General features: G+C 44.8%; 1 protein-coding gene across 4 annotated transcripts in view; it reads right to left on the bottom strand.

Annotated features, from left to right (window-relative positions):
* The window catches only part of LOC142371997 (RNA binding protein fox-1 homolog 2-like), a 49,455-nt gene that overhangs the window by 3,895 nt on the left and 26,247 nt on the right, over window positions 1-19,313 (bottom strand). For 2 of the 4 annotated variants that reach the window (XM_075454717.1, XM_075454720.1), the window contains 10 exons: window positions 17,015-17,209; window positions 15,989-16,162; window positions 15,534-15,587; window positions 15,280-15,372; window positions 5,776-5,863; window positions 5,412-5,468; window positions 4,343-4,490; window positions 3,175-3,217; window positions 1,088-1,188; window positions 99-177 (listed from right to left, as the gene is read on the bottom strand). In XM_075454717.1, coding sequence (XP_075310832.1) covers window positions 99-177; window positions 1,088-1,188; window positions 3,175-3,217; window positions 4,343-4,490; window positions 5,412-5,468; window positions 5,776-5,863; window positions 15,280-15,372; window positions 15,534-15,587; window positions 15,989-16,162; window positions 17,015-17,209 — 1,032 coding nt within the window. Of the gene's footprint in view, window positions 1-98; window positions 178-1,087; window positions 1,189-2,621; window positions 2,665-3,174; window positions 3,218-4,342; window positions 4,491-5,411; window positions 5,469-5,775; window positions 5,864-15,279; window positions 15,373-15,533; window positions 15,588-15,988; window positions 16,163-17,014; window positions 17,210-19,313 lie in introns of all 4 variants that reach the window. The other 2 variants (XM_075454718.1, XM_075454719.1) reach the window with 2 other exon arrangements.

Genomic DNA, 19,313 nt, shown 5'->3' with positions numbered 1-19,313 from the left:
GCGGAGCCAAAGTAAAGCTCGACACGGGGGCGACTGCGTTGCTTTCAAAAGCTTTCGTAGTCGCGATGCTTCATGAGAGCTCGTGCAAGTGTTCTCACCATGGCTCCCACTCCGTAGGCAGCAGCAGCAGCTGGAGTTAAAGCGTGGTAGGGATCCGTAGTGTACACCCGGCCGTAACTGGAAACACAAACACAGTAACAACAAGAGTTTTAAAGGGAAACACACAGGACTTCACTGGGGCTCTTCTAAAGCTCCTTTTCGGACACGAATAAGCATCTGGGTGACATTTAGAACGGGACATGTTGGAGCTGAATAGCTGCAGCAGGACGAGGTTTCATTACACACAGGTTAAATGAGCTTCCTAAGCATTTTGGTTTATTTTTGTTTAAAAAAATATATACATATATATCATATGAGGTCATTTCTTATATGTTATTGATCATTTGGGGTTGCACTGACCTCATTTTAAAGACCTGGCAGGAATCAGATGACGGTATATGACTTTTTTTTTTTTTCTACACCTTTATTGGATAGGACAGCTGAAGATAGACAGGAAACAGGGGGCAGAGAGAGGAGGAATGACATGCAGTAAAGGCCGTCCGATGCGGGACTCGAACCGGGGCCAGCTGCAGCGAGGACTGTAGCGTCTGCACCACCGTATGCGACTTTTTTATGCACCGATACGCGGGGCGAAGAGAAAAAAAACAAAACATGGACAGAAGTTCCTGGGTTGAGTTTGTGAAGCAGCTGCTCAAAAAAAAAAACGCGACAACGCTTGACCCGTGTCCCCTTTTGTACCAGTGCCGGTACGCTCCAAGGTCTGGGAAAAATAGGAATTAGCCTCTGTCGTCATTTGGCATAGTTGGGGAAGACGAAAAGACTCAGAGAGTCTGAGTCCCTGCTCTTACAGTCGCAAACAGAAAACGCCAGGTCCGCCATCTTTGCAACACGAGCAAGACACATCAAGTAGCTTCTACTCTTTTCTTCTCCACCTAGCTTCTCAAATAGTTAGTCAACTCCACTCTGAAGTGTGTCATACGGTGACGTGTGCGTTTATTTGTCAGTCTGCGACCTGGGTTGACCTCACCTGTCACTGTAGGCGGCGGCAGCAGCGGTTGCTCCGGTTACGGCAGTGGGCTGGGCGTAGCGATAGGCAGCGGCGGCGGCGGCTGCAGCAGGGTAGCCTCCCTACAGACACACACACACACACATATGACATCACTAACTGGCACATCTCTGAGGAAGAAGCAGCTGCGGTGTGTAAATGAGCCGTTTCCTTGTATTCTGAAAACGTGGAGCTTTACAATGGATGAAATGCGTCGGCGCATTGCAGTTGCATATGGGGGAAAGAAGGAGGTGGGTGGTGTTGGATGTGGGACCAGAAGTACTTCATCAGTGAGAAAGAGGAAATTGAACTGTCAAAGTTACTGTGTTAATACTATGGGGTGGGGGGGGGGGTGGGGGGGGGCACAGAGACACCTCACTGTCAGTCCTCACTGAGGCCTGAGGAGTCAAAAGAAATCCTACAGCCCGAGGACTAGAACAGATGCTGGAGTTTAGAAGTCCCAGTGCCAATAGACGGTGTTTATGACACATTTGTTACAGTTTGTTATTTGGGTTCTTTTCAAAGGAATTTAGGGACAAATAAAGAGGGAGGGATGAAAAACGTTCACACACACAGACACACCAGCATGAGCCCAGGCTGATGGGAAAATCACCTCCTCGCGCTGAGACTGCATGCGTGAGCCCAAACAACAATTCAGATTCTTGGGGGGGGGGGGGGACAGGCAACATCCCACTGCATTCGGACCTGATCAGACTAAAGATCAGCTCAGCACAACAGACACACCGGAGCGTTCTCTGAGACGCCTGCAGGACACGGAGCAGAGGCGGAGGGTTATTAGGGAGAGAGCGAGGCTCCCTGGGTGAGTGGAGGGAAAATAGGACACGCAGCAGCAGTACAGAAAACGCCTGCATGCAGCAACTGATCAGCACATGCTTCAATTATTACCCTGCGAGGGGCAGTTCATTCAGGAAGAGAGCATGTTCTCCATTGCAGCTTGAGCCCCTTCAGGCAGAAGGCTTGCAGAGCATCTCGCACTGACTAGAGCTCATTGTGAAACAAGAGCCTCGTAATTTAACGGAATAGCTCCGTCTAATTTAAAATCTTAAGCCAATATTGCTTCTTTTGGATGAAAGGACACTTTTGCAACAGCAGCGGGATAAAAATTCGAGCCGTTTCTGGAACGTATCATTTTTGCCAGCGAGAAAACTGAATAATTACGGGTTTCATTTTTTTTTTCTTCCTCCCAAACAAGCCAGCCAGAAAAAAAAAAAAAAAAAAAGAGGCCACATTCTCTTTTGAGCAGACTGAATACACGCTGGACGCAGTTTAGTAAGTTATTAAACAAAACACACACACTTCCCAGCACCCACAGAAAACTGCACGTTTCAGTGAGTTAGTAGAGAAACCAAGCAAAACTCAAAGCAGCGAGAAATTTTATTGGTAACAACTGAAACAAAACATGTTCCAGATCAGATCAGAAGATGATTCATAAGTTCAGAGGTATTAAAGTAAAAAAAAAAAGCACACTGTGGGGTTGATGGTGAGTTGACCCTACCTGCGGCAATCTGGGACTAAGGACTGAGTCCTGAAACACTAGTCTATAGAGAGAACAGAAACAACCGTCGTCAACCTGGATACACACACACACACACACACACGCACGCTTCTTGTTCACATGCTCACATGCATCCGCCTACAGAGCAGCCTTTGTTGTGGTGTCTGAAGTCCTCCATCCCATCATTAAGATGTCACTTTTGTTTCTTTTCTTACTCTGATGACATTATTTTAAAACTCGCACAGCCTTATTTTGTCTCATTCGGTGAACAAATTCCAAAACAGAGATTTTCCCCCCCCATCTCAACAAAAATAATCTCCTGCCGCAAATCAGCTTATATATCAATGAATATTGTGCACATTTGTGGATCCACTTCAGCACCATGAATTCACCCATTATGTAGGCAGCTCTGTGCAGCGCGTGGCTGGATGCACATGCAGAATCACCCCAAGAGGAAGTAAAAAAAAAAAAAATAAATAAATAAGAAAAAGCTGGAGAAAGCCGTGAGGGGAGGGACAAAGATTTCGTGTTGGTTGGAAGTGAATCTACTTACATACAAGTCTGCAGCTCCGTAAAACCCATCCTGATACACCACGCTGAGAGGAGGAGAACAGAGCAGAGACAAGAGAGAGAGGAGGAAGTGTGTGGGGAGGAGGGGTGCAAACGGAATGGTGCACAGTCCCAAAACCCAGGGTGGATGAGGATCACAAAACACAGCAAAAACGAGAGGGGTGGGGAAACAGGAAGAGAGAGGATGGAGGAGACAGAAAGAGAAAAAAAAGTGGTTATTTCACACCCATGCAGCATGCAGAGGAAATACGACTTCCACTGAGGCTCCACAAGTGCAACTAAAAGCATTAAACAATGCACTCGTGGGGCTCATACGTTAGGTTCAGTGAACTGAAACAAGACCATTAAAATATGCTATTGTTCCCCAGCTACAAGAAAAACCATGGCAATAAAGGCCACTTTGATTGGGTCCTTTTTATAGGAAATATGGTGCCTGGGAGGTTTAGTTTTCAGTGGAGCAGATTTGGAGAGAGTATTTCCTCCAGCCCCCCTCCCCCTCCCACCCCCACCCATCTCCTATTTAGCTAAGTTCAATCATATCACAGTAAGTAACACTAGGCAATTAATCAGTCAATTCTGCTTTTATCAGAAAAATCATAGCAGTCGCAACCCCCATTAGCCACAACAAAACATGCACAGTACATAGTGAAGGGAAAAAAATTAAATAAATGAATAAAAACATCACAGCAAAAGTCACTTGTAGCAAATCTGTGTACAAGGTGACTGCATCTGTATAATGACTAAATGAGATTTGTGTGTGTGCTTATGCAAATCTGCTGACTGCGGCATCAGTGTGTTTGTTCGAGTGAAATCCCATCAGTTTGTCACACTCCACTGAAGAGCTTATGAAGCGACTGACCGTCTGCCAAGTTGGACTGCTGAAGAGAGCGAGGAGCGAGTGATGTTTGAGCGCGAGAAGTCGACGAGCGCAGCCGTGTTAAGACGGAGAGCTGGCCGGACAGACTTTGGGGGAAAAAATGCGTCGCTCAACTGATTTACTGAAGCCCGACTCCGCACTGATTTTTGACTTTTCTATTTCTAGAATGTTCGATGTAAAAAAAAATAAAAGTAAAAAATAAGTAATCTAGGGCGGCCTTGGTGCGTGTGAAGTCCGCAGATGTCGTTTATAAAAGTGTGAGGTTTTTGTTTACCCGGGGTAGGCAGGGATGGCAGGCTGAGGCATGGCAGCCCGCACGGCGCTGTAAACGGGACGGCCCCGGCCCCTGAGGTGGGCACCGCGAAACGCTGCGGCCGCTGTCGTGGCTGCTGCCGCCGCTGAGGGGTACGGGAAACCTGGGACTGGTGGTGAGGAGGGGGGAAGAGAGGGAGAATGACAATAGTAAATTTACACTGGAAAAAAAATCTAAATCTTACAAAGTATATTTTTCTCATTGAGTATCTCATTACACTTGATATAAGACACAATTGCCTAACAAGTACCATTTCAGCAAGATATAGGGACTTTATTTTAAATACAATACATCTGGAATATCTTGTTAAGTGAAAAAGTCTTGAAAACATCTTGTTTTGAGTCATAATTGACATGAAACAAGCTTTTTTTTTTTTTCATTTGAAGAGGTTTTTAAGCTAATTTCAAGATCACTTTTAACGCAAAAGTCCCAAATATTACATTTTATTTCAAGAAATCTTGACAAGCCGATTTTCACTATTTCCATTGGCAGATTTTTTGCTTATTTCAAGCAAAAATGTCTTGTATTTCTTGTTTTTCTTACTTATTTTTCCAGTGTAGAGCAGAAATACTAGAAAATAGAAAATTGTGCCGGCACAAATTAAAGGTAAAACTTGTTGCAAGCGGCCTTATTAAGTACAAATGAGCCATCAGAGTCCTGCTCTTAGTAGACAGCAGTCAAAGCTCTCTCAGTTTGGAGAGTCAGAAGGTTTCCTGATAGGCAAGCTGAGCTAGAAGCTACTCCGACTGCTGCCGACTGCAGGTGAGGTGCTCACTGATCATAAGCACTTCACAGCACTTAAAAGTAAATCCATACATGTCCCTTCAAATAGCAAGAAAAAAAAAAAAAAAGAAAAGAAAAAGAGGAGGAATAATTCAGCTCCGGCGCTCCGGTCCCCGAGAGCCGTAAAAGTGGCAGCGAGGAGAGGTGCTCGGTCAGCAGGGCATTCGTATAAAGATGGGCACGTGACTGAAATATAAATGTGGCTGCAGATCTCTGCAGCCGGCGGACAGGCGGAGCTCCGTCTTACCTGCGTAGATCTCCGGTCCGTACACAGCACCCATCATAGGACTCAATTTCCACCCTGCTGATAGTAACAGAGAAGAAATAATCAACTTTAACTTTACCGTCAGGTGGTACATATAGTACTGTTTAAAAAAAAAAAAATCTCATTCCACCTCCCATTTCTTAACATATAACCTGGAAAGCATTGGTCGTTGTTAAGTTGTCTGCATACAAATGCCGGCTCACCCCTCGAGTTAGGTGCCGAGAAAACAGTTCAAACGAGCAGCAGAGACGAGGAGGGGACACTCGCTGCCCCCCCCCCCCCCCGGCTCTCTGGGTTAGTCGGCCAGCTAGGGTTCACTGTTAGTGAGTGTCATTGTGGTTGTTACCATAGGGCAGCGTGCTGAGAGCCTCTCCGTTAGGGTAGGGGCTGACCATTTTCTTGTTAGTCATCACCCTGGCGGTGGCGTTATTCACCTGGGGATGGAGGAGGGAGACAGTCAAGCGCACAGACACAAGAACTCGGCAAAAAAGGAAAGAAAAATTAGCACACAGAATCAAATGTTGGCCAAGGCCGATGTATATGTTTGCTTTTACAATAACATTACAATGAACATGCCTGTTGCTATGATGAGGCTGTTGACTGCCTCCAGTCTTTGCACGTTTTTTTTTTTTTTTTTTTTTTTTTTACTGCATATTCTCCGAGCTGAGCTACAGCTGCTGGGTCATTAAAACTGAATGATGAAGTCACTCAGGGTGATTGCCAATTTGGCTGTGTAAACCTCTCATTTCCAGTTTCAGTCATCCTGCTCTAAGCAGTTCGTGTTTTTGTCGTCAAAGTGCACAAATAATGACATCAGAGCTGACTTAAACTTGGCTGCTGGCCCACCGACATCGTGGATGTGACTATTTGCTGTTTTTTTGGGGGGGGAGAGGGGGGTGGGGTTTAGTTCCTGATAAAGAATTCAATTTCTTTCACCTGACATCTGGAGCTGCATTCTGTGCACACTCGTAAAAGGAGAATCTAGCAACAAAATAGTGGCGCACAGCATCGCTGGCTAGAATGTAAAAGCCGTTGGTGCTGAACTATACCAGTGACGGGGCTGCTGACTCGTTCTGGCTCTGTTTTCGTTGGACTGCATGTCTGTGTTTGGGTGCAAAAGTGGATGGAGATTGTTAAAATCAATTTTCAGTCATGCAATAAAAAGCAAGCTGCGCAGTAGAGGTTTGGTGATTCCCCACGGGGGGGGGGGGCATGTAAAAGGGTGGCACAGCAAAGAAAACTGAGCTGTACTTTTTTTTTTCTGCATGTGCAGGTGAAACTATTATGGCTTTTTTTTTTAGGTGTGTGTGTGTGTGTGAGTATGTTCTGTGGATGCTCGCTGACATTTAAAGACTAATGCTCGGGCCTTTCAATCCAAGATGGCTGATAATCTCCTCTCTGAGCTTCAAAGGCTCCCACTCCGCTCCCTCATCTACCTTTGATGGGCTTTAAGAGAGGGAGACGGTAATAACCCACACTGTCCGAGTTGCACATTCGACTGCGTGGCGAGCTAAAGATTAATGACCTTTTTGGCAAGATGAGCAGAGAGTGCGCGCTTGCGTTTGACAAAGAAGGGGAGCGTGAGAGACTGAGGAATGAGAGTGCTGGTGTTGTGTGCATGCACGCCGCACTCCCGTTTAGAGGACCATTAAAGCCTCGACTGCTGCACGCAACGCCCCCCCACCCCCCGTGAGTCATGTTCTTTTATCTGCAGCGCTTCATTCAAATGGAAATTAGGTTTACCTCATTTTTCCCTCATTGCAGATGACAAGGTCAGTGGCAAATGATTCAATTAGCTTAGCCTGGCTAGCTGTCTGACATGAGCCGAGTGGAAACATTCTGAAATGTAAATCGAGTAAAAGGCGTCAAATTGGTGCCAGCGTGTTCATAGTGAGTGAGCAAAATGTGGTCCACGCCTGCACACGTGTCACGTCGGCGAGTTAACGCCAACAGGGGTCAGCCCATATCAATGGTGCGTGTGTGTAGAGTGCGTCTTTGAGTGGTGCTAGATTAATGGAACTGGGTTGCCAGGAGCACATGCAAGTCAACAGAGACCAATAAGGAAGGCAAATCTCAAAAGTGTCAATGATTCATCGAGGCATTCATCTTTTCTCATCCCACTTTTGCCCTCCCAGTCCGGCCTGGACGATTAACCCAGACAAAATCAAATCACATTTCCATATGTAACCAAACTTGTGGGGTTTACGTACCTAAAAGAATGTAAATATACTTTTAACAAAATACAAAAGAGAGGGAGAGAAAGAGGGGGTGCAAAAACATCTGTTTGACAAAATCAATAATCATATAAACACGGAAATTACACACAGCCATATATGGGCGCATCACATGACCGAGAGTGAGTAACAAATCAAAAAATAAACAAATGAAATTTCAGCCAATCAGCAAGCGTTGGATGCAGCGTAGAGACCAATCAAAACAACCGCAGCACTCCCACGTCAAACACATAGATGGGACAGGTACGTTAAGAGTAAGGGATGCAGGTGAGAGGTAGAGACAGAGCCAGTCCATATTCAAAAACAGGAAAACAAAGATGGAGTGAAGAGAAAAAGGGAGAAAGTTCACATTAGCAACACAAAAAAGAAACAAAAAACAAAAACTAAGAACAATTACTGTTTCAAACAAAAGAGATATACCAAGGTGCATCATTCAAATAAAGCAATTAGATTTGGTGACCATTCTCCTGAAAATCTCATCGTATGTGGTGGGTTGAGAAACAGAGCACCAAAGGATGGAGGGGAACCGAGAGACAGAGAGAGAGATACAGAGAGGGGGGAGAGAGGGGGAGGAGAGAGAGAGAGATACAGAGAAGGAGAGTGAAGAGAGAGAGAGAGCAGTCCTCATTCCCAAAAAAGGAGAGAAACAAAATAAAACATGAGACACTATGCCAGGCATTAAAACTGTGTGTCACAAACTAAGACCAGAACACTATGACTACTACTACAACTACTAATACACAGACAGTCCACTACAAGAAAACCAAACCAAAAAGGAAAAAGAAAAACAAAAAGGCAGCAGAAGAGACCCAAAAACAGCGAGGTAAACCCCATATCGGTTTAGAAATGCATATGGTTACACAAAACTGACTGATTTGGTGAGTGACCGGAAGCCAGTTGCACCTGCTCTTCATCCTTGGACCACTTCTGATCCATTTATCCAGTTGATTTAAAATTAGTAGTAAAGATGGAAGTTACATCAAAAACCCATTCTGAACGCACTATTACTTTTTTTAATGACTTAATGAGAAAACCAGCATCCAAAGTTTCTATCAATTATGGATGCCTCTGGTTAAGGAAGCTATCCTGCGCATGATTAATATTAAAAGTACACAAAGTCCCCATCAGCTGTCGCACAACTGACCCAACAGCCAAAACCCAGTTTGCTCAAATATGAGCCATTTAGAACATGTATATCTATCAGCTATACCTCATCGTCTTTATATTGTGGAGGACTGCCAGAGGCTGAGGTCTATCCCAGGATTTCTGCTCACGAAAGGCAGAGAAAGAACATTCCAATTTAACACAGAGAGACCACAGCGATGACGCGAGGTGGCAAAAAGCTCGAAAGCAAACCTCAACCGATCTTTTTAAAAAGGAACGTTTAAAAGGGGCTGGTCTGAAACGAATAAGCTCGGTGGCGCGATGTTGCCAGAGAGTGGTGGAACGGGCTTGTCGTTGTCCTAGCCGGTAATGAGAGGAGGAACAAAATGAAATCCACAATAGGAAAATGGAGAGAGCTCTTCATTGGGACTTACTTTACATCTCTGGGAAGATTTGATATGTGATATCAGAAGACTGGTCGGACATATGAGTTTTCTTGTTTGCAGGCTCAGGAGGGAAACAGCTGATGAGTTTCCACTGCGTTACTTACAAAACAAGCAAACCCACCCAAGGCAAAGCAAATAACATTTTTGGGAATCAGCGGAATTCTTTTTTTTCCTCCCTTAAGCTTTTCTTACTCACTTCTTCTGATTACAAATCAAAGACGGCAGCCAGAAACCTGCCGAGTGCTAACCCCTGCAGCTACGGATGCCTCTCAGCAACCCATTTGCACATTGGGAGAATTTTTAAATCTTAATAGTGCAACCGTATTCGGCAAATCGCTTCCATAAAAATAGAAAGTTTAACCAAGAAAGGACTTTCCAATCACATGCAGTCGAGGACTTATGAAGAACAGGTGCAACTGAGCCCAGATCTGGAAAAAAAACACAGCTTCTACAAATAACTTCAGTTTCAACATAAATAATAATAATTGGAAAACAAAAACTGATTTACATAGATCAAATTAGTTCCCTTAAGGGGAAGCAAAACATTGTGCGTGTGTTAGGTCTTTGTGTGTTGGCAGGAAAGACAGGCTTTGACTGTGTGCAACAAGGTGTAAGGTGTGCAGAGGCGTCGGCCGGCCTCCCGTCGAACATTAACTCCAACCCTTTTCCTCAATGTGTGGCGGCTCTTTTTTTCTGTTTGTTTTCCCCTCAAATGCACGTCCAACTGTCAAACATGTCAAATATCTATGCCAAAAGTATTTCAGGGTCAGTAGAACTTAAAAAAAAAATTAAAAAAACACATAACCCGGAAAAAAAAAAAAAAAAAAAAAATATATATATATATATGAAAAAAGATCTAAAAAAAGAAAAAGAAAAGAGGAGCAGTCTTATTCGCCCTGCGGCTCTGCATTCACTCAAAGCAATCACAGGCGCAAAAAGGGCGCAAAGCTTTGCATCATTTCTGCTGATATATTTTTTTTATTTATTTATTTTTTTCCCCCCCAATCACTCAAGAAGATCAATACTACCAAATACTGAGCCCGATGGAGAATTAATGTGTCATTGCATAGAGGAGGGTGATTACCGGTAAGGTGTTAATGACGTGGTTGGAACGGGCATGTGGAAAATAACAAAAAAAAAAAAAAGAAGAAAAAGAAATAATTGCAAGAGGATGCACTATGCTGAAATGTGTCGGTTCCGTCTGTCTGTCTGTGTACTGGGTTTAGTAAACCAATAGTATCTTTGGGGGGGTAGTGGGGGAGGTGGGGCATCACACTACATCATGAGCCTGTCACACTGAAATCATTTGGCACGTGGAAATGTAAAGACTGAAGCAGTAACTTCACAGTGGGCTGTGCATAAATACTGTGTCAAAATGCCCCTTTAAAGGGGTGGATGGCAAGGGATCAGATCAGTGATGTTTGTACACAACTTACCGTTGCCGTAGAAACAGCGAGTGGTTACCGTGGAGACTGACAACAACACACAGAAGTCGTCAGGGAAACAGAAAAAATATAATAAATAAAGGAACAAATAATCCTCGTAACAAAAGAAACCTAAATGCCCCCCCCCCCCCGCCCTCCTTGCCCCAAGTAAAACAAAAAAACCTGATAGCAGCAGTGTCACAGCTCAGAAGAGACCGAGAGGAAGAAGAGAGAGGAAGAGGAAGGAGAGGGGATGCTAGCTCGCGATGCCCTGACCGTCATTACATCAATCTGACCAGCAGGAGAAAGGTGTTTTTGGTGCTCTCGAGAGAACAAAAAAACACGGCAGCAAAGGATGAATTTATGGGTCGAACTTGCCTGTACCCAAAAAAAAACAAACACTTCCGCTACCATAAAATAAATAAATAAATAAGTAAATAAAAATGCCGCAAATTGGAACATCTAGAAGGAAAAGTGGGAAGAGCAGACAGAAAGTCACAACACCCGTCATCATAAGAGAAGAATAGCAAAGGTTGGTTTTATCGCTGCGTGGGTGCGTTATGGTCAGAATAAGAATAAGAGGGGGTCTTTTTTGGGGGGGGGGTTGGATGTCGACTCATTCCTGTGTGGTACAGTTACACCACAAAGACGCGAGTGTGTGTTCGGACACAACGGGCATGGGCAGAGTGACTGTGATTTCCAGTTTTCACCAGTCACCACAGAAAGAACACGCTGAAGGACAGTCAAACAAAAAGGACACTGAAATGAAATACAGAGATAAAAATAAGGCAGAGATGACGGCAAGAAAGAAAAAAGAAAAAAAAAAAGAAATAAATGGCACGATCGTTTCGAATCCAACTTTAAAAATGACACAAAGACAAACTCGACTGGCAAGAAGAAAATGAAGAGAGAGAAAGAATGATGAGGGCTGAAAAGGGAAAAGTTCAAGCTCTCTTTCCCCCTTTCTTTCAACCTTTTCTACATTTTCACTCACACACACACTCACACAGAAAGCAAACACGCGTGGATAAGCTCACATATCATTCATTATTCCTTGGTGGAGCAACATGCAGTAACAAAAAGTTCCAAAATTGTGGGAGAGGGGAAGAAAGTAGCAACAGGTGAGCCTTAAACCCAGGGCATCGCCAAATCCAATAACTCACTATGTCGAGTTCAACTTAATTTTGAAACATTTTTCTTTGTTACGGATGAATGAAAAGAACTGACTGGAGGCCAGAGTGAGCTGAAGGCAAACTGTGTCCCACGAAGGAGTGTGTGGCAGCAGATTGGTCGGTGAGGATAAACATGGTCAGGGCATGCAGAACCACAGGCACAACTTCCCCTCATCCGTTTCATCAGACACATCCATGCGGCAATGATGAACACTCCTGACTCACTGGCCCCACACTCGCTGACGATGCATGCAGGGCTGCTACGCTCGCCACACACGCCTCACTTATTTCTGCACTATCGTGTGGCAATATCTGACTAAAACTCTGCGCTGCGGAGGAGCCCGTCGCCTCGCCCCGCCGAAACACTCCGGCGTCACGGGTCAACCACAAACACGCATACAGTGAGTGGCAGGAGGATTAGCCAGGTGTCTTCTGTGAGCGTGTTGGTGGCGCAGTGCATTCCTCAGTTGACAGGATTTCATTTTCAATGCAAATATCCTGGTTTTGGCAGTCTTCCAGGAGTTGGAAAATTTCCATTGTGCAAAAATTGATCACGGACACAATTAATTGGAACGGATAAACCAGCACCTTATCGTTCTTATTGATAAACAGAGGGAGGGGGGGTGGCAAAAGCGTATTGTTCTGTGGGACCACCTACCGATAAAGAGCTGTTCTCACAGACCAAACGCCTGCAAGAAGAAGAACGGTTAGCGCCGACATTTAAAAAAAATAAAATGCTGTGAACTGTTTCGAATTGCAGGAGGACGGCAATTAATGTGCCAACAGCCCAAAACCCAGAGGGAGAAAAAGGCAAAGACCCCGGTGCACTTTAAATAATTGCAGCGAAAGAAGGAACTAAGAGACACAATATCCGTGCAAATGGTTCATCTTTTATCCTCTTTGCCAGAAACGTCACACATCAATGAACACCAAAAAATGTTCCAGATGCAGCTGCATGATGAGTGAGCACTGCTTTATGTCAGGGCATACACACTATCCCAAAGACAGCCATGGATGGGTGGAGATGGATGACGCGTGTATGTTTCTGAGTGCATTGTAAAATATACACCGTCTCGCCGCTATATATATATATGTATATATATATATAGAGGCCTGTAGGACTCTATATATAGAGTGAAGGATCATGGGATGGGATGAATGAGAAGCAGATAAGAGAGACAAAGTGAACTGTAGTTGGGCCACTTACATGGACACATTGGAAGCGCACAGGAAACTGACTTCTTCAAAGCGCAGAGTTTTATCCCAGACAGAGAAAAGTACAGTGTGACTTTGAGTGCAACATTTCTCCTTCTATTCGTGTTCAGAGGCTACAGACATGCACACTCTGGGCAGCAACTACAACCAACTCCCATCGTCATGCACCTGGAGTTGGAGGAAACAGTTGACATGAGTACAGCATTCCTCTGGAAATCATTCAGGTAGAAATTATTCATCAGTTCAGCCCCCCCCCCCCCCCCAAGTGAAACGAGACTACACGGCACTCAGGTGCAACTGACTTCATGCTAGCTGAACACTTACAGTAAATCAAGCGCCCCATCTCTGAAACAGACTATGCAAAACGGCAATACACAATACACATGCATCTATCTACACTACAGCCTCAGTTAGGCTACAAAATATCCATATTACAATATCAACCATGCACACCAAGGCTTCATCAGCTAAACCCATGCCAGTGAATCAAAGCAAACTGTCATTACACAGTGATACTACCAAACTCTTATATACAGTCGGCCTATATTTCAGAGCTTCTGAATTGCAACAAAAATGCATGATTTGTCATGTCATCCGTTGTCATCTTTGTCTCTGAAAACACACTTCAACAAACTCTGAAATCAACCGACCAACAAAAAGCACGAGTCACCGCGGCAACATCTGCGAGAGAGGAGAACTGCCAGAGAGCATCGCCTCAAATAGAAATGTCCCTTTCTCCTTGGTTGAAAGAATGTGTAAACACAAATCCAACGGTTTGTCCTGCGCCAGCCTTTTGTCTCTCCAAGCTCATGCACCATAAACAGACAGGAAGAGACACACTCCACACACTCCTGCTGCCGGCCCACCATGCTGCTGATGCTCGACTTGCTTACAGACCATCACCACTACTGGAGTACAACAGATTACATGCAAAGTGACAACTGGGAGGGAGAGAAAAACAAAAAACAAGGACAAACCTCGCACTGCATGATAAAAGTGACTGATGTCATGCATGACTTGAGGAGTCGGGTTAAAGCAATGCCAGGGACAACACAGGTTGTTGATGGGTGACACTGATGCAGGGCAAGCTGCCTCCATCAGCATCCACTCAGCTTGCTGATTGACTGAAGGTGGAGGTGGCAGAGAGTGTGGTACCCTGTGGATGCAGGTGGCCGCCTTTCATTCCCAACCACACTGCAGCGGAAAACCGAGAGTACACGACTAAAAGCGTCCAGCCTCGTCCATCATGCAGGAACTGACGCGCGCACGCACACCCACCCACGCACACACCACAAGGTAATCACCCACAGTAAGCCCATGCAGAAATCCTGGCTTAAAGAGGCTTAAGTCAAGCGATTGAATATGGATAACTGGCTGAAAACCCCAATTAAATAAGGACAAGAGAGAGAGAAAAAAAAAAACCTGCTTTCAGAAAAACAGTCAGCACATGCTTCAGTTCAACATTAAAAAAAAGAATACGTGAGAACAGAAAAAATAAATAAATAAATAAAATAAAATAAAATCAACGACCTTAAAGCACACACACCAACATAAAAACTCAAGTGTACAGTTCATCGGAAAATCCAGATTTCCATAAAGTGAGCATGCGTCAGTATTGCTGTGATTCCCGGCATGCTGCTGTTGCACCAGGAGCCATTAGCTGTCACATCCGTACAGCCACAGCACTGGGAGAGGGGAACACAAGAGGGATTTCCACACTGGGGAAGAAAATAAGAGCATCTGACAGCAATCTGCCATGCATCATCCTTTCACTGAGTTCCTCTCGTGCCCTCCGGTGCCAGCTACACAAACATCATTCCAATTGTTGCATGAGGAGTGGCAACATCAGTGTGGCGACACATTGTGCATCGGGGGGGGGGGGGGGGGGGGGAATTAACAAAAAAGGTGAAGAGGCAGTAGGTTAATGTGAAAACAATGCTGCAGAAGAAAAGTAAGACGCATGCTTTAATCTTGCCGTGTTCTTGCACCCCCCCTCCCTCTCTCCCTCGATCATTCACACCACATAAACAAAAACCGTTGCACAAAATAAGGAAATTAATCTCTTTAGATTCACAAAAACAAGAAAAACATATTGCAGAGGACCGGGGAGTGGGATACCAGTGGGCTGCATCAGAGCATGTCACATAAGGGAGGGTGGGAGCTAGCTGGCAGTCAGTGATCAAGCAGAATTATGATGGGAGCACAGAGAGAAGACAGAGGAGAGACGGAGCGAGAGAGGCAGAAAGGAAAATTACCTCTATCTTACGACCTTCCACCAGTGTGCCGTGGAGCTTTTCCCTGGCTTTCTCTGCGTCTGCGCTGGTTTCAAATGTCACAAAGCCAAAACCCTGTGGTACACAGCAGAGGTTAAAGAGGTGGGATGGGACTGCTGAGTGGTCGGGGACAATCAGTGAATCTCTGGACAACTGGGGTGCTTTTCATCACCGTCTAAAGTCTGCTATTCAGCGGTTGTCATTTTCAGAAAGTCAAATGGCTGCTGTGCACTTACCTTTGAGCCTCTCTCATTGAAAATAATCTCTACATCCAAAATCTTCCCAAATTGCTGCAAAGAAATTTGAGGAAAAGAAATGAACACACATATGAAAACAAGCACGCAATCTCTATCTCAAAGCCTCAGGATCTGTGGCAGCGGTATTACAGCTACTGAGCACTAGGGGTCACTATTACACAGAAGACAGCTTCAGCATGAAACGGTGTTTTTCTTTACTGTGGAATTGAACTCTGCTCTGCCCCATTTTTCCTCCCATTTTGTCACTCATGCTAACACACTGACACACATAGCCACTTAGCCTCTCAAGCATTGAGAAGACCCCCATGAGTGTATTTTCTTTGTGCTCGTTTGACTTTTTTTTTTTTTTTTTTGGGTCAGCCACAGCCCGGGCCTACTAGACTGATCTATTGATCATGCTAAAAATGAGGCCGCTCAATATCTAAAATTCTTACCCCAAACATCTGCCTGAGGTCTGGGTCCCGGAAGCGGAATGGGATGTTTGAGACGTGGAGGCGTTTGGGAGTCCCTTTGGCCTCTGAGGAGTCTCCTACGGAGCCTCCCGCTCCCGTCCCTCCCACACCGCACAGCACTCCTGCCTCACCCTGAGACGTCTCCTCCGTCTTTCCCTTTTTTTTTTTTTTTTTGTTTAATTGGAGAGGAAAGGGAATGTAAAAGAGGTAGAGTTACTTTGGCAAGTTGGAGCTCAGCTGCAACTCCTTAATTAGATTTTCTCTCGCTGGATACAAGCTGCTTGATCTCTTGTATAACCAAACCTCTGCTACATTTTGAACGACACTGCAGATGAGCACGGGCTGCCGCAAGTTTAGATCTGTATCATCCAAGAAGCAGCTCCAGCAAATGTGGAGCTCCCTTTGAGTGAAGTGTGTACAGTAGGAAAAAAAAAAAACAAGTTACGTGGCGAGTACGGACGGCTGAACAGATTGGAACTTACGGAATGATAGGGTTGAAATAGTTTCTATGCAGCGTGAGCATTTTGCTCATGTCAGCAAGTTAATATACTCAAGAGGTACTATGCTGACACGCTGCTGTTTAGCATGAGTAACGTGAACTATTTGCACCACAGTATCATCTACAGCTGCTAGCAAGCTGACATGTGTTAAATGGCATCAAACACAAAGCAGCGGATGGGAATGTTATCAGAGCTGCAGGTCTTTGGCCATCAAATGAAAGAGTTGATGTTAGGAAAACTTTACTCGAAGCCCCGCGTCAAATTATAAGGCAACTCGTGCGAAAGAAATTGATCTGTGTGTGTGTGGCTGGAAACCCTTCCACCCGACGCAAATGGAAGATAAATCAAAAGAAATGTGCTAAACAGCCATTCGTGCAAAAAAATGTCATGCAGACTGCAGACAAAAGAGCAGAGAGGAACAAAAAAAAAATACTGTCAAATCAAATAATATTAAACCTGCAAAAAGAATAGCTCAACAACTGAGAGGACAACTAGACAACGTGCTTACATTGTTGTTGGCCACAGCAGTGGCTCCATTAGCGCCAGCCCCAACCTCTGATGCACCTTGGCCCCCAGCGCCGTACATAGCCCCCGGGCCAAACTCTGTTCCCGCTAGCCCGTTTTGAGGCGGGGGTGGAGGAGGGAAGGTTGAGAAGGGTGGGGCTACCAAAGCCTCCTGTCCTCCGGTCGAATCCTGAGAGCCCTGCGGGAGGGAGGGAGGGAGGGAGGGAGGAGAAGAAGAGGCAAATGAAGATGTATTCTCAGCGAGCCTTTTGCAGCGGCTGCAGCATCGTGATGGAGCCAGAATGAGGGGGTTAAAATTCCTACTATCAAATTTCACTCTCCCTCAGTCACTCCCTCGCTCCCTGTGTATTATCCCCTCCCCCCCTCGCTCTACCTCCATATCTCTGACAGGCATGTGTTTTCAGTCAGCCGACCATGAAATATTTACAGCAAACACATCTATTATTAAGAGTCACAAAATTTGATACACAGTTTGTGATACCAAGATGCTTTTGGGATGGATGGATATTAAGACCGTGACACGTTTGAAGCTCCAGCTGCATTGTTGGCTTGAATTTTCGAACGGCAAAATATGCTCCGTGTTAAATGTGTGCGTGTGTGTGTGTGTGTGTGTGTGTGTGCTGTGTCGCATCTGTATCAGCAGCTGGATCATCTATGGATTCTTTATGCCCGAGTACGTGGGGACTCTGTGCTGTTGTGTGCATTCACAGTCATTTCACACCCTCAAGACAACACCGGAGTAAATGTATCAATTCGTGTCAATTATGGCCCTTTGCTCTATAGAGCAGAGAGTGCTTTTGGTGTTTCCTCACACATTTAGTCGGGTTTGTCCTTTGATGTGAGCGAGGCCTGTCAGTGTGCAAAGTAAGATCTTTGTCCCCTCCATAGATACTGTGCTGAGGTCAGTAAGGAAGGGGTATGCAACAAAAGATCCACAACTGTGTTTTGCCTTCTAAAGAAAAACTAGAGGTGTCTGTGAATCTTATTACTTTATTTTGAACGGCACCGACCTTTGTTAGTCACATTCCTGGGCCTGAAACCGCCCTGGAGCATCCATTCACTTTGGTTTCCAAATGGTGCAACACAATTTTGCTTTAAAAACCACGTCACTTAATAACAACAACAACAAAAAAAGAAACACCTTTCCGCAACTTTGTCGCAACAAAAGTGACAAAAAGTGGACAAAAATATTGAGACAGATGCAGCAAAGAGAGCCAAGACAAGGCTATCAGAGGAAGTGATAAATAGGGACAAAGTGTACGAGCGGCAAGAAGACATATCAGATTGAACATTACTGTTGGAAAAAAAAAAAAAAAAATAGAATGCAATATGCCCCCAGACTTGTTCTTGTTGTCGCGATGTAGGTTTAAGCTAATGGAGAGCAGCCGTCTGTAACACTGTAGACAAAGAAGTGCTGTATGAATGTAAACGGCTTAAATGTGGCTTTTGGTGTAAAAGCACTTTGTGCGGTGAACTAGAATAAAAAAAGCGCAACATAAGGACAGCATATACCTCATCTCTCCACCTGCTCTGTGCAGGTTATTCATATACCTGTGGTCGATTCTAATAACAGAATGAATCAAATATGTTTAGATGCTCCAAATGTTGACTTTACTTCTCCATGTCGCAACTGGCCGGGAATACGCAGCACAACAACAGCAGCGTGTTCATCTGTGTTATGTTATCCAGCGGAGGTGAAATGTAAGTTCTACCCTTTTTGTTATCGTCTCTGCTTCGCACATGAACGCGTTCTCCTCTTCTTAAAAGTTCCTTCCGTCTTTGAAGTCTGCAGCCTTTCAATAAGTTCTCTGCTAGCTTGAAATACACGGCCACCATAATATGTAAAATGTGTTCATGGCACACATTTTAGCACATGCAATATTGCAGTCTTATGCTTGTTGGGTCGCGTGACATCACTCGACGTAGTCGGTGGCTTCTCGAGGCGTCTTTGTCAGCATGACGACACATTCCTGTGCACGGCTGTGTGCGTGCAGGGCTCGGACCGAGATCTGTTTTCATGTGAGAGATGATGCGTCCCAGAACTGTAGGGGGAGCCAAAGAGGTAGAGAAAAAAAAAAAAAAGTGGCTGAAAATAAGGGAAACTAACCCACTTGTCATCGATGCTGGTGTGAAGTCGAACTAATTCCCAAACTCAAAAGGTGTCAGCCATAAATTATACCAGCTGACGTCGATGTCAAAATGGTCTATAATATGTATTGTGCATATATACGTGTATAAAAATAGGATTTTTTGGTCCATACATGCTTAAAACACACCATCAA

The sequence above is a fragment of the Odontesthes bonariensis genome, chromosome 21, assembly GCF_027942865.1.
Source record: "Odontesthes bonariensis isolate fOdoBon6 chromosome 21, fOdoBon6.hap1, whole genome shotgun sequence".
NCBI lineage: Eukaryota > Metazoa > Chordata > Actinopteri > Atheriniformes > Atherinopsidae > Odontesthes > Odontesthes bonariensis.
The sequence above is the reverse complement of the archived record's forward strand: the minus strand, read 5'-3'. Positions and strand labels throughout refer to the sequence as shown.